Source organism: Anoplophora glabripennis, unplaced genomic scaffold (assembly GCF_000390285.2).
Source record: "Anoplophora glabripennis isolate ALB-LARVAE unplaced genomic scaffold, Agla_2.0 scaffold385, whole genome shotgun sequence".
Classification (NCBI taxonomy): Eukaryota; Metazoa; Arthropoda; class Insecta; order Coleoptera; family Cerambycidae; genus Anoplophora; species Anoplophora glabripennis.
The window spans coordinates 453,808-467,603 of record NW_019416539.1 but is presented as its reverse complement, the minus strand read 5'-3'; the positions used below and the strand labels follow the sequence as shown (position 1 = coordinate 467,603).

The following is a 13,796-nucleotide window of genomic DNA, read 5'->3' as shown; positions in this document are numbered from 1 at the left end:
ATGTTAACAATATCTTTATATTTACAAAATAACACTTCTCTACTATTATTTTTTTAGTTTATACCTATTACTTTTTTAATAAGACATAAATTCCGAAAAAAGATAAGTATTTAATAGAAATTACTGAATATTTCTAGGAAAAGATTAGCAATGCAAATATTACAAATTTGCAATTCTATGTGTGTCAAACTTTGGCAAATAAAAGTGTGAAATTCAAATTTATGTTTATTTTTCTATGAAGCAGAACTTACTTATTGGAGTTTAGAAAAATAAATTGACATTGATGTGACTCCATTATGCCAAAATCTCTATTTTTATGGATACAGTTTTATGTAGATATTATGGTATTGACACAGGTGTTGACAATCGTTTAATTCCTAAGTAAAAATAAATAATGACACAACAAAACTGTAATTTTAAAATTCTAAAAAAATATGTATTACAATCACCCAGGATTAAATATTAAATATCTTTTTGGTAGAAGGTAACAGCACTGTTATATAGTATTCAGCATGAATTAATAATTGATTATTCTTCAAAAGTTCAAGGTCAATGTTGGTTAATCTTGACCTTAAAAACCAATAGATAGAAATAAAATTTGTCCAATAAGTTTTTTAAAATAAACAATGACATAATCGTACAAGATTTTTTAAAAATTACTAAAAACCAGTCAAATTTTGTGCTTATTTTGATATTAATTTTCAAAATTAATTCGCCTTTGGCTTTATTAAGATTATTTTCTTTGTATATTAAAATTAATACAGAGTGTTGCAATATTCCACTGTCAAAATTGTACATGTGATTCTCTGACTAAAAATAAGAAAAATTTTTAACCAATTGTATTGTGGAAAACAACTAATTTGCGGGCTACATATCACGTCCAACTGATTTTGAACTTATTAGCTCTTATCAGAATATACTATTGGTGAGATGACTGATGAACGATTTTCGTTAGATATAACTTTAGTTTAGTGTAGTAACATATCTAAAATGGGTTTTGTTTTTTATTCATCATTTCTATGTGATGGATTCTGTAGAGCCAATCAGAGACTATTAATTAATGATACCTCAATGGAATTCATCACATTAAAATTATGAATAAAAGTACATGGCCATGCTATTGTTACTCAATGCCTTCTGGCTATTATATAATATTGTTTTGTACTTGTTGGCAGACAGTGACCTACTATAACTTGTTTCACACTAGGCAAAACAAACTTTTCAACTAACAATATTGTTGAACTACTCCACGAGCTACGCTATATACCAATTTCTACATTGAATTACATCCTCAATATCTAGTAAACAGATCAATCAGCAAAAACACCACTCAAGACTGATTTCGTACTTATTAGTTTTCAATGTTTTGTGACAGCAGATATCAGCAGAGATCAGCAGATATAACAATGGCATCTCACCCACAGGAAAAAAGTCCTCAAATGCACCGATCTGTTTCCAAAAGTAAAAGTGGAATCGAAAGTCTGGGGTTCTTAGTGACAAGGTCTTGTAATATCTACACCACATATTGATATATTTGCAGACGTCATTAACCTAAGTTTCAATCAGTTTACGTTAAACATCCTCAGAAATATTTGCGTAAATGTTACATTTTTCAAGAACTAATCTGTTTATCTATTTAGTGTATGGAAAAAAAGTATTACCATTATATTCTATTATGGTTTGCTTAGAAATAAATCGGAAGTTTGATTTAAGAAATAGGCTGTATTTTGTGGGCATTATTCAAGAAATCAAACTAAGTTGGTCAAATGACTAATTTAATGATTATAGTTGATCTATGAATGGTCACTATTACTCAATGCCTAGGTCTTGAAACAGCTAAACTGGCAGAGAGCATCCTGCTGTTTTGCAGGTGCTATGAAAGTAAGACCTGCGTCACTACTAGATGAACCAATTTTTAAAATTCAATGAACTGCCAAGATCATTATTCGGCTGAACCACCAAACCACCAGACACATACTAGTTTCACAGTCTTGCTCTCAAAGTATATGTGAATTAGCAGGTCGCTTCTGCCAATTTGGCCGTTTGAAGACCTTGGCATGTAATATTTATGTTTGTTTCTATTAAGAAACTGTAAATTTTCTATCTTGAACAAGTGGCGGCTCGTGACATTGAGAATAGGTGAAGCATATTCATTGATTGACTGAAAACAAAAAAAAAATTTCAATTCATTTACATTTTATAAAAAATATAAGAAATATTAGTTCGGTTTGTGGACTTCTGCGAACATTAACGCACACCATATATGTATGTTCCAAAGAAGCTTTATGGTTACGACAACCTCGCGTGAAGTTCCCAAAATTGTTAAATCCTTTCTTATTCCTCATGCCTGACTTTACACCCACAATTAAACACGGCATACAGAAAAGTTCTTTAAATGAACACTTCTACACAACCACTTATACTCCGAATACCATTAATTCCAAAACTTTCAAACATACACGTTGTCTTTTGACTTCTCCTTTTTTCCATTTCGAGAGAATAAGGCACAGGTCTCTCGCAATTTAAGAAATTATTTTAGTTCTCAATTTTCCATCTGGAAAATGGCGTTTCTAATAAAATACATACTGGATCATACATAGGAAACATTTCTACAATTATTATACAAAACAAATATTAACAAAGAACCGTTATAATCGTGAACTGGACGACGCGTATCGTATAAACTCAAATAAACTGTTAGACAGGCGATGGGCAATGCTGCTTCAATTTCTGCGTCACTCGTTCCCCCACGCCGTAGTTTAATCACGTATTGGCCGCCTCGTTGCCATGACAACCACCGTAAACAACGCTACGACGAGAAGCAGAAAACAGGCCGATTTCCATCTGCATCACTTGCGTATACTATACGTTGTATGGTCCGAGGTTGATGTTTGCTCTCAACGAAGGCAATGTTTTATTAGAAGGCGTTCACCGTGCAACTTTTCTGTTTAAACAAACAAATACAATATATTTTCAATATAGAATTATACCTAAATTATAAAATTTATATAAAATTAAACAAAATTTTAAATTGTACAACCAAACGGAAATTTTAGGTGAAGCGGTGCGTCACTTGCGTCACCTGACGAGCCGCCACTGTCTTGGACGTATATATTAGGAATGCACTAATTTATATACTTGATTGGGTTAATACAAGAAAAAGAGATTAAAGAACTCACCTATAAGCAGCGCTTGTTGTTTATCGTTTTCAGCTCGCAACATTAGCTCCTCGTGTTGTTGACAAAGATTGTCGATGTGATTCTGCAGACTTTCAATTCTGTCTATGAGTTGTTGAATCTCCGCATCTTTTTCACTTTCCAACTGATGCAAGGACTGCTGCAGCCGTTTCTCTAGAGAACTTCTAATTTTCTCCCGTTCCTCTGTAAGTTTTCTCACAGTCTCCTCGTTCTGCTGCTTTAGCTTGTCCACTGTTTGCTTGAATTCTACTTCCTTATTCCCTGCCGCATTCGACAAGCTGCTTCTGATTTCCACACATCTTTTCTCTGATCTTTCTAAATCTTTAGTTAGTCTCGCGACTTGAGACTTTAGTTGTTCCTGTTTTACAAGCAACTCTTGTTGATCTTTTTCCAGTTGCACTTTTTTTTCTTCGGAAGCCTCGAGGTTGGTTTGAGTGTCGAATAAGACTGCTTCCAAGGCTTCCTTCTCTGATCGGACAGCAGCCAGGAGTTCTTGAAGGCGCTGCATATCCTTGTCCATCGCGTCAATTGTACACTTCAAAAATTGTTAGCTAAGAGACAGAAGAGAATTTAATGTTTGTACTTACCTGCTTCTCTTCGCATTCTTTTACGAGTTCTTCCAAATTCCGATTGACTCTTGCGTTGGTTTCATTCGCCTGCTCCAATCTCTGTCTGCACCTGTTGAGTTCTTCATTTAGAGCGTCTCGTTTTCTTCCGAGCACTGTAAGCTGATTGCTGAGATCATTTCTTTCTCTCGTTACTTGATTGAGCTCCATTTCGATCTAAAAACGAGTACAGTATCATTTCTGTCATGAAATACATTGTGAAACATTACTTTTCCTTTTTCTATATCCAAAAATTTACACTTTTCAGACAAAGACACTTTATCAGACTCTAAATCTAATTTTTGTTGTTCCGCCTGTAGTAGTTCTTTTCTTAAAGACTGGATGTCGTTTTGGTGGTCATTGCACTGGTGTTGTAAGGCCAGTTTTTCTTCTTCTAACTAAAAAGAAAGAGACCATAAGAGTTGTCATCAAAACTGTGTTAGAAAATTACCTTTCTTAGATCTTCTTGTAATTTTTTCTTGTCAAGTTCAAGGTTGGTTGCAATTGTTTCTTTCTTCATTAAAGAGTCATGGACATCCGTTCTCTCCCCTTGTGCTTTGTCTAATTGAATTTCATATTCGACTGAAACAATAAGGTTTTTTTTTTAATAATTTGAAACTTAAGAAATCAAGAAACTACTCACTTTTTATCTTTTCTAAATTGGCGATGAGATTGTCGGCTTCCAATTTCTGAGCTTCGAGCATGTCGTAAGATAAGTACAACTTATTTAGTTCCTCCCTAACCGAAAGCAGTTCTTCCCTCATCCTGCTGCATCTATCTTCTTCACCTCTCAAGGTGATTTCTCTTAAATCGGACTCTTGATTCAACCTGTCGACTTCAGACTGCAAAAATATTTTTTCATCCTGTAAACTGTCCACTTCTTTCTGCAGTTTGTTATTGATTTTCTGTAACTTGTCATAATCTTGATTGAGAGACTCTATAACGCTATTAAGTTCCAGACGAGTTCTATCCAGTTGATTTTTCTCAGCTTTTACGTTATCCAGGGATTTTTGCAATAGTTCTCTGTCCTGAGCCATTTGTGCGCCTTGTGAACGACAAGCATCCAGTTGAGCCACCAGCTCTTTCACTCGATCTTCCAAAGCTACCACGCTGTCTTCAGAATTCTCATATTGCTTGCGAACTAACAAAAGTTGCTCCTTATTCGACTGGAGCTTCACCTGAAATTTTACATGTGTTAAATAAGATCATTGTAATCATGGCAGTTACCTGTAGTTCGTGGATATATGACTGGTATTTGTGCAATGCGGCTTGCACAGCTGATATCGTACTCTCAGCAAATGCTGCTGGGGAAGTCATACCGCGAGCCGCTCGTTTTGGTGATCTGCGAGAAGATAAAAAGGTAGTAACACACTAGTTATATATTTATAGTTAGACAACCAGTTAAACTTAGGAATGAGTATACTAGAAGGCGACTTTATAAATTATAGAAATTATAATCTACATATCATAAAGCATCATCTAATTAAATTAAAGAGCCAAAAATCAATGATATTCTTATTTCAAATCATGGTTTACTTTGTTGGTAGAGCGAAGCTTCTACTTACTTTTGTGGTATCGGTGTAGATGCGCTTAGATGAAGATGTGTCGGCTGTAAAAGTGTTTCTAGTTCTTTCGATTCCGCATCTTGTATAAGAGCATGGGCAATGTCCCTTAGCGCACCCTGTAGGATATCGGTGTCTTCCTGCATTCTCATCATCTGTCCACAATTTTGTTCTGCTTCTGCACATCTCTCCTCCTAAAGATAATTCAGAGTATCAGTACCATTTAAAATGTAGTATCAACTAAATTTGTAACACACCAGTATCTGTATATCTTTGAGAAGTTGTTGGATTCTGTCTTCCTTCATTTGGATTTCGGACTGGTAGTTTTCCTGTTTAATTCTCATGGTTTCCATCTCTGTCTTAAGTTCTGAATATTCTTGTTCCCACTGGTGCTTTTCTTGTCCTTGCTAATAGCGAAAATATAAACAAATTGGAACACATACAATGAACAAGTAATTCTTTAAGTACTTACACCTAAAACGCTTTCCGTAAAAACATTGGCATCCATCCGGCTGCAGGCCATAAGCATTTCCTTGCCAATTCCAGAAACCTCGGATCGTATCTTGTTGAGATCTCTCTCAGTATTCGACTGAACATCCATAAATAATCGTTTCACTGATACTACGTCTCTCCAAAGATTCAAAAGTCTGTTATGTTCCGTGCTGTAGTAATCGTTAAATGCCTGCTCTTCATCCTTCCACTCATCCTCTTTGATGATCATTTCTTCACGAAGGGCTTCCCAATCATTGGTCAGTTTCTGGAGATCAGCAGTGAGAGCTTCATTGGTACTGTGAGATTCTTCTAATTGTTCCCTAAGAGACGTATTTGCGTTCATCAATTTTTCATTCCTATAAAAAACGTAAGTAAGTCCACCTTGTCAAAGAAATTTCTGGGCGTTTTGGCAAACAATTTGTTTTTATTTTATAAACAATTACATTGACTGGATTACTTCTCTTACTTTCTACGTTCTTCATGCAGTCTTTGTAGAGCAGTGTCTAAGTCTGTGATTCTTTCTTCTCTAATGTCCCTTAAATGTTGTTGAGCTTGCTCCATGGCCGAGCTTGGAGGATGTGAAGGAGTGGGATATGATGGGGTTATTGAACTGGGTTGGTCACTTGAGTATATTGGATTTTGAGTCATTTGAGCCTCAAGATCTGCACATCTTTGCTTGTACTGTAAGACCTGAAAAAGGTTACAAATATTTGTAAGTTTAGTAATTGAAAAGGTTAGGGGGAAAACATTTAAAACATTGGAAATGGAATGTTTAGTAAAAATATTGGAAAGGTAGTAAAGGTATAAGAATGTTTGGTAAAAATATTGAGAGGATTAGTAAAAATAATAGAAAGCTTGGTAAAAATATTGGAAAACTTAGTAAAATCATCAAAATTATAAAGATTGGTTAACATTCTGGGAATGTTGGTAAAACAATTAAAAAGGTTGGGAAAGGTTGGCAAAAAAACATTGAAAAATTTGGTAAAAACATTGGAAAAGTTAATAAAAACACTGCACTACAAAAATATGTAGAAAGATTTGTAACGGTATCAGAAAGATTGGTAAAAATATTGGAAAGGTTAGTAAAGACATTGGAAAGATGGGTAAAAAATATCGAAATATATTAAAATCATGGACCTTGGCTTGCAATCGACTGACCAGAGCTGCCTGGTTCTGTTGAGCCTGCCTGTAAGTGTCCAGACGTCTTCTGTAGAGAGACGCCTCTTCTTGGAGACGATGTCTGAGGTCCTTCGACATGTCCTCGTCGCTGCTTCCACCGCCGTCTCCTCTGAGCCGACCACCATCCAACCTGCTACCACTTGCGCTGCTTGACTGCAACAACGTTCTTTTACAATAAAATTCGAGATTATATTTTTGAAAAATTGTTTATTCTTTTAAGTATGCAGTGTGTTGTGTTTAAGGAGCGACTCTCATATTTTTCTTTTAATATAAAACACATTCTATTAATTTTATATTCAAAACCATGGTAACTGCGACCATTTGTTATTAGCCAAAATTTAAATAAGACAAAAAATCCAAAATCACACGTAAGTTACGAAATAGTGATCTTATGATCTTATTTCAATAAATTTAACAACTTACATCTGTTCTCGATTTTGGTCTGAAAATTGGTGGTCTCCTTCTCTCCATCTTAGGCTGTTCGGGCTTTTTTACCGGTGGCTAAAAAAAAATTGGAATCATCAATAAGTCTTTAACCGTATAACTAAATTTCGGATATAAAGGATAGATACAAAGACATTTACTAAAGTTATTATCTTGTGTTCATCACAAGTTTTTTTCTATAACTAAACAAATGACTTGCGAAGAATTGAATAATTATTATTCGATTACAGAAAATAAAATGTCTTTTAATTTTTTTAATATTGACCGAAAACGATCGTTTAGCTTGCTCTTTTGAAACACGCCCTGTATAATTGTACTTTGCTATTTGTTAATACACAACGAGCTGATGAAATCTTCCATGATAAGGATAAGCCAAGGTTTGAACTAGAACAGACTATCGATAACTCATGTCGAAGTTCCAAGTAGTTACTCGGAAATTCACTCATAAACAGAGGAATTCGCAGAAATCCTCTCGGACTTTGTACGATAAACACAGATAGGAATCGCTATAGTCATTAATGTTATTGTTAATGTGGGATGAAAATAAGATCATTAGCGACCAATTCAGACAAGGGGAGCCTCGTGCTGTAATTAAGTATTGTTTTTTTGGAACGAAATTGTTTTGAAAAATTCGTTATCGTTATCGTTGTTATTTTTAAAAGGGGAATTTGTACTTTCGAGCAGGAAGCCGCGTTTTTCCAATATTTCACATTTGTAGACTACGATTGGATATTTTTAATCACTAATCAGATGCTTAAGGCTTAAGATTTACACTTAGATAAAAAATGTGAAGTGATCAAACATTATTACGTAGTAATTTTGTTACAAGAAAATATTTTAGAGAAAATAAAATATTACATTTGTTAAAGTAGGTATATAAACTGTGTTAAAAATCAAAAGAACACAAGAAAGGCTAAAAATATTAAAGTCTTCCTAGAAGAAAATATTTTTTTTATTCTCGGTATTAGCGAAATTTGTAAAATTCATGTATGGTGATTGTCCTACTTTGAAATTGGTTTAGCTAACTTCACAATGGTTATTTGTTTTGAAAATGAAAAGTTTTAGTTTGTCTGTTCAGATTTTTTGTTTGTTTTTAAAATTCTAGTCGATGTTTCAACTTAAAATGACTTAATTTTTAGTTTGTATTCCTCGGTTGTAATATCTATTTTATATGCTTATATTGTGAAGATTACATTTATCTGTTACAGTCTTTAATAATCTTTTAATAATGTTCGATTTTTGTGAAAATGTTGTAGAAAACGTAGATTACTCAAAAAATAAGTAAGTAGTTTATATTGTTCGTTATAAGAGTCAAAAAAACATTTGCTCTGTGAGTCAATATAAACTAACGCAAAAAATTAAAGGGTCAAAAGAATTTCCGAAAATTTTCCGTGATGTTTGACAGACTGTATTTAGGTGAAAAATGGTCGTATCGGGAAATATTTTGCAGCTCTAAGATTTTAGTTTTTAGATCTTTCGTTCGAAATTTTTTAGTAGCTAAAGTTATCATGCAATTCTAAGAAATAGCGGGACAAAAAATTTTGCAAATTTTGATTTCTTACGAGTCCACGGACTTGCTATTTTTCATCAAAATATCGGACTTTTAATGGAATCGATGATTGAAGATAAAAGGATCCTTTATCTTCAATCATCGATATCTCGGCGACAAATGGTCGTACAGAGAATTGAAGGGCAGTTTCGAAAACTGAAATAAATTTCCTGTAACATGCTGCTGCAACTTTTCAAAAAAAAAAAATTTTTTTTTCATCTTTTACATGAACTTAAAAAAACAGGAAAAAAGGGTAATTTATGTTTTTTTTAGGAAATTGATGGTTAAATTAGAAATATTTTCGAATTGAAGACAAGAAAGGATCCTTTTCTATTAAAAGTCCGATATTTCGATGAAAAATGGTTGTATCGAATTTAAAAAAAAAAGGAAATTGAAGCTGAATAAACAAGTTATCTGGTCCATGCAATGGCTTAGCTGAAAAAAAAAAAATTCAAAGTTCGTGGAAATTGCAAAATTTTTTTGTCGCACTATTAGAATTACATGATAACTGTAGCTCCTAAAAAATTTCGACCAAAAGATCTAAAAACTAGAATCTTAGAGCATTTTTTTAATTCCCGATACGACCTTTTTTTCACCTAAATACAGTCTGTCAAACATCACGGAAAATTTTCGGAAATTCTTTTGATCCTTTAATTTTTTGCATTAGTTTACTCCCAGTCGACACTATTTTTATGTCTAACTTTATTAACCGAGCATACACCAACACGTGCAATAGTGTAACTCCAACTGTCTCAAGAATTTAGATGAACAAAATTATATTTGTACCAAGTTATTCGACGCATTTGTTGTCATTTGGATTCCTTTTGCATTCAACGGTCCCACACATATCATGAAAAGCATTTGGGGAAAACAACTTAGTTTAGTTAAATGTCCCAAGTGTCTAATTCAACAAGCGAAGGGTGGCCAGTACCAGGTGGAGTCATTTGCGTGTTAGGAGTGACATTCGTCATATATGCGTTTATTTCTTGATATTTACTACCAGACGCTTTTGCCTTCGGGACGTTCTTCGAATTTCTAAAATTGTAATTTACCTAGTCTGTCATGTATTGTATGTAAAGTATTTACTACTGAAACAATTCAAATACAACGTATATCAAGTGTAGTTGACTACAGCTAAAGTTGATAGTCCCTTTGCAGTTTATTGACCTCGATTGGGTTCAGTGAATACTTCTTTGATGTTGATTTTTTAAACATATTTTTGCATATCCAGAAATAACACAGAAATTTGATACTTGTACTTGATTTTTAGTCCAACCAAATTAGACTTGGAGAAAAAAAATGTTACCTGAACTTTTATAAGTGGAAAATGGTAAAAGGGCATATAATAGACCTAAAAAAAATAAATGTTTGAGCAGGGCTGGCGGAGGATTGATTTGGGGGTTGAAAATATGTGAACAATTGTATCATTAGGATTTTTGGCGAAAGTTGACGTCAAACAAAAAAGTATCCAAAGTTGTAGATCATGCAAAAATCTACAACTTTTGTAGAGGTCACTTTTTAAGATAACCTCAAAATTTCCGAGAAAAATGCGAAAAAAGCTTTTTTCTGAATTTTCGTTTTTTATTTGTCATTTCCTCAAAAATAACTTAATTTTGACGAAACTTGGTGAAAGTATACCTTTCTGTGTCTTAAATAACCACAATTTTTTTTAGATAAAAAAATTAAGTTTCCGAGATATTCATTTTTTCCGGTCTGAAACACTTGTTTTAAAGAAAAATTCTACTTAGGGAAATCATTGTACAGAGTTCTGCCGGTGATCATTTTTTTTTTGTTTTGCCTTTTCTTTTTTGTTGAATTAAAAAATTTTTTACCCCCGTTTCAAAATTGCAAAAAAAATAAAAAATGACTTGCACCATTGATTTTTTCGTTATTTTTTTTTTTTTTTTTACTTTTAAAAAAAATTCAAAATCTGATAATACCATTCAATTCTACGGAAAAAAATACAAAAAAAAACTGTCTCATTGTTTGACCCAAAACTTTATTTTTGTACAGTATTGCTATAAACATCTAAGTCGAATTACAAATGCACAAATGACAAATTATCTCTGGATGATTTGAGATTTCAGCAATACATAGTATTAACTGCAAAGTTTACTGAAAACCCGAAATTTTGCAAAATTGTTTAATTTTTTTTCTGGCTTTATTTGAAAACGAATTTTAAAATAAATTGCATATTTACATAGCCACTTTTTTCGCTCTATACAATGGCGTCAACATTTTTGCAATCCGACGTTTCGCCTTCGATGGGTCATTATCAGGTAATTTTTTTTAAATGCGTCGCTGCTATTTTTATGACAAAATCTAAATTAACAATATAAAAGTGAATACAGCACAAAATATCCAACAATTTTTTTATCGATAATTTAAAAAGTTGTACCTAATAAAAAAATTATACGAATTTATGAAGTGATTTATTATTTCTAATTAGTATTGTTAATAGTAGGTAACTATCATCACTAATCAAGTCAGTAATCAATCATCAAAACTTTAAATTAATTTCTTTTATCATTAGTGGGCTATTCTAAGAAAAACTAATAAAAGATTACCAGTGAATTAAATATTCTGCATCTCAGTAATCCAAATGAAAATGATTGTTTCCAGACCCATGTCTAGTTTTTTTTTTAATTTTTTGATGATCTTGGGATCGGGCTTGTCTTGCACATACAATATATTTTTTTAAGTCACATCTTAAGAGTTTCAGATTTAATATTTCACAAAAACATTTTAAATACTGTTAATGAATATTTTCAATATACAGGGTTTATTTTTTACTTTTCTATTAGTATTTTGTAATTTGTATTTTAAATACATTTTGAAAGTATTTTGCCCAGCTCTGTGCCTGTGAATATGACTTATAAACAATCTTATGCGCACATGTTGCATAAACATAAAGCAAATTTCAATGCAATTCATAATTTTTTGAAAAGCTTTGAAATATGATCGTCATCGTCCACTATTTTTTTTTACACTTTATGTACATTTTAAATGATTATTTCACGTTTGCAATGCGATTAAAAGAAACGTAAAATATCGTCAAAATGTTAATATTTTGACGTTGATTAACGAAACATTTGTACGTAAAATATATGCAGCAACATTTGAATGGTTATTCAACTGAAAATTGAGGTATTAACAAGCGTTAATTTAATGTTCGTGTTCTCGTAGGGTAAAAAAAGTACTTGATAAGTCTATAATTTCTTTTTCATTCCATATAAAGTACATACATATATTGAAAACTAATAAATAAAATGATTTTTAATTTGGTTAAAAATGCACTACAAAGTGGAAAGAAATAATTCTTGCATCAGAAGCAAATTTATTTTCAATATTGAAACAAAACAATTTAAAAATTTTAAACAAATAAAAAAAATAAAATAAAATCGTTTAAAAATAGAGACTATTGCATCATTTACAAAAATATTTAATACGACATCCTTTTTTTTAGTAAAAATTCGTTTCCGATGCCTATATTCTTCATTTTTTCAAAATAAGTAATATTTTTTACGGAAAACTCTGTACATGCAAAATGCACGTATTGCGATGTTTCTATACTTGAAAGTGCCCTTCCCGAAAAAGAATGTAGAAATTCTATGAAATTGGATCAAATAGCATGCTTTAAACCATATCAAGAGCCTTAATTAGTAATTATTATATTTTTATGTGTCCTCGCTGGGTTATGGGTTAATTAATTATTTCTGAAAAAGATATCGGCGGATTCCAATTAAAATGTTATGTTTATCCGTGCCACGCGATCATGTCGCAAAAAAGTGGATAATGCCTTTAAAGATTAAAGTACATTTTCTAAACACGATATCTCCGATTTCATAATTGTGCGAAACCGTTTTTTTTCCGTGTTCGATTTTGAGTTTAATCCAATTAATTCTAATTGGCTATACAGAAACCCGGTTATGCATTAAGGATGTTAAATACCTAATCTATATTACAAAGTTTAATTTAATAATAATATTTACCACGTACTGTTTTCAATTGTACCCGGATTCTTTGTAGGTGACTCGATATTTCCCAAAATAAAAAAATGCAAAGTACAGTCAAATTCTTATTATAGTTAACTGATTGACCTAAATGATCAGTTTTTTCAATAAACTGATCGAATTTCTAAAAATATTTTATTCTTCTTTTAAATAAATTTTCAAAACCTATATCTACCAATATTTTTTCTAAGTGTACCTTGAAAATTAATAAAAACACACTAGGTACTAGCTACACTTGGTAATTGCAAATAGTGTGTGAAAACTAAAAGTATATATTGTATTCTTGTTGTTCTAACATCATCCTTGACATAAACCAACACGTAAAAATAGCCACTATATCTTACTATTTCCACATTTTTTTATGTTGTTTCATAAGGTTACTTACTTGCAAGTAGGATTAATGAAGATTAATAGAACAAAATTATATATAAAACGATAGTGTCAAAAGTATTAACAATATATGACTAGATTCAAGTAAGCTTTTACTTTACCAATAAAATACGAAAGTTAAAAATAAAATATACAGGGTGATTCATTACTATACGTGAAATGGTGACCATTGGCACATATCCGAAAGTTGATAGTTTCGGAAATACAGGGTGTTGAATGTTAAAATTTTAAATCGTTTTTTTGCGATTATTCTGAAAATATGTAGGTTAGGAACTTGAAAATTTGTGAAACTATATTTTTTTAAGCGACGAATAAGATGCGTGTTATAACTTTAGCGTTGCTCATAGAGGGCGCCATTCTCGGCC

The 13,796-nt window shown here is 32.1% G+C and overlaps 1 protein-coding gene across 2 annotated transcripts in view; it reads right to left on the bottom strand.

Moving 5' to 3' along the window:
• LOC108909544 (rootletin) overlaps nucleotides 1–13,796 on the bottom strand; it is an 89,270-nt gene that overhangs the window by 14,964 nt on the left and 60,510 nt on the right. For both annotated transcript variants that reach the window (XM_018713919.1, XM_018713920.1), the window contains exons 3-14: nucleotides 7,459–7,536; nucleotides 6,994–7,188; nucleotides 6,323–6,546; nucleotides 5,837–6,212; nucleotides 5,622–5,771; nucleotides 5,368–5,558; nucleotides 5,030–5,144; nucleotides 4,446–4,980; nucleotides 4,254–4,384; nucleotides 4,033–4,200; nucleotides 3,785–3,979; nucleotides 3,180–3,732 (exon numbers count right to left, since the gene is read on the bottom strand). In XM_018713919.1, the coding sequence (XP_018569435.1) occupies nucleotides 3,180–3,732; nucleotides 3,785–3,979; nucleotides 4,033–4,200; nucleotides 4,254–4,384; nucleotides 4,446–4,980; nucleotides 5,030–5,144; nucleotides 5,368–5,558; nucleotides 5,622–5,771; nucleotides 5,837–6,212; nucleotides 6,323–6,546; nucleotides 6,994–7,188; nucleotides 7,459–7,506 (2,881 nt within the window). In that variant the 5' untranslated portion in view covers nucleotides 7,507–7,536. The remainder of the gene's footprint in view (nucleotides 1–3,179; nucleotides 3,733–3,784; nucleotides 3,980–4,032; nucleotides 4,201–4,253; nucleotides 4,385–4,445; nucleotides 4,981–5,029; nucleotides 5,145–5,367; nucleotides 5,559–5,621; nucleotides 5,772–5,836; nucleotides 6,213–6,322; nucleotides 6,547–6,993; nucleotides 7,189–7,458; nucleotides 7,537–13,796) is intronic.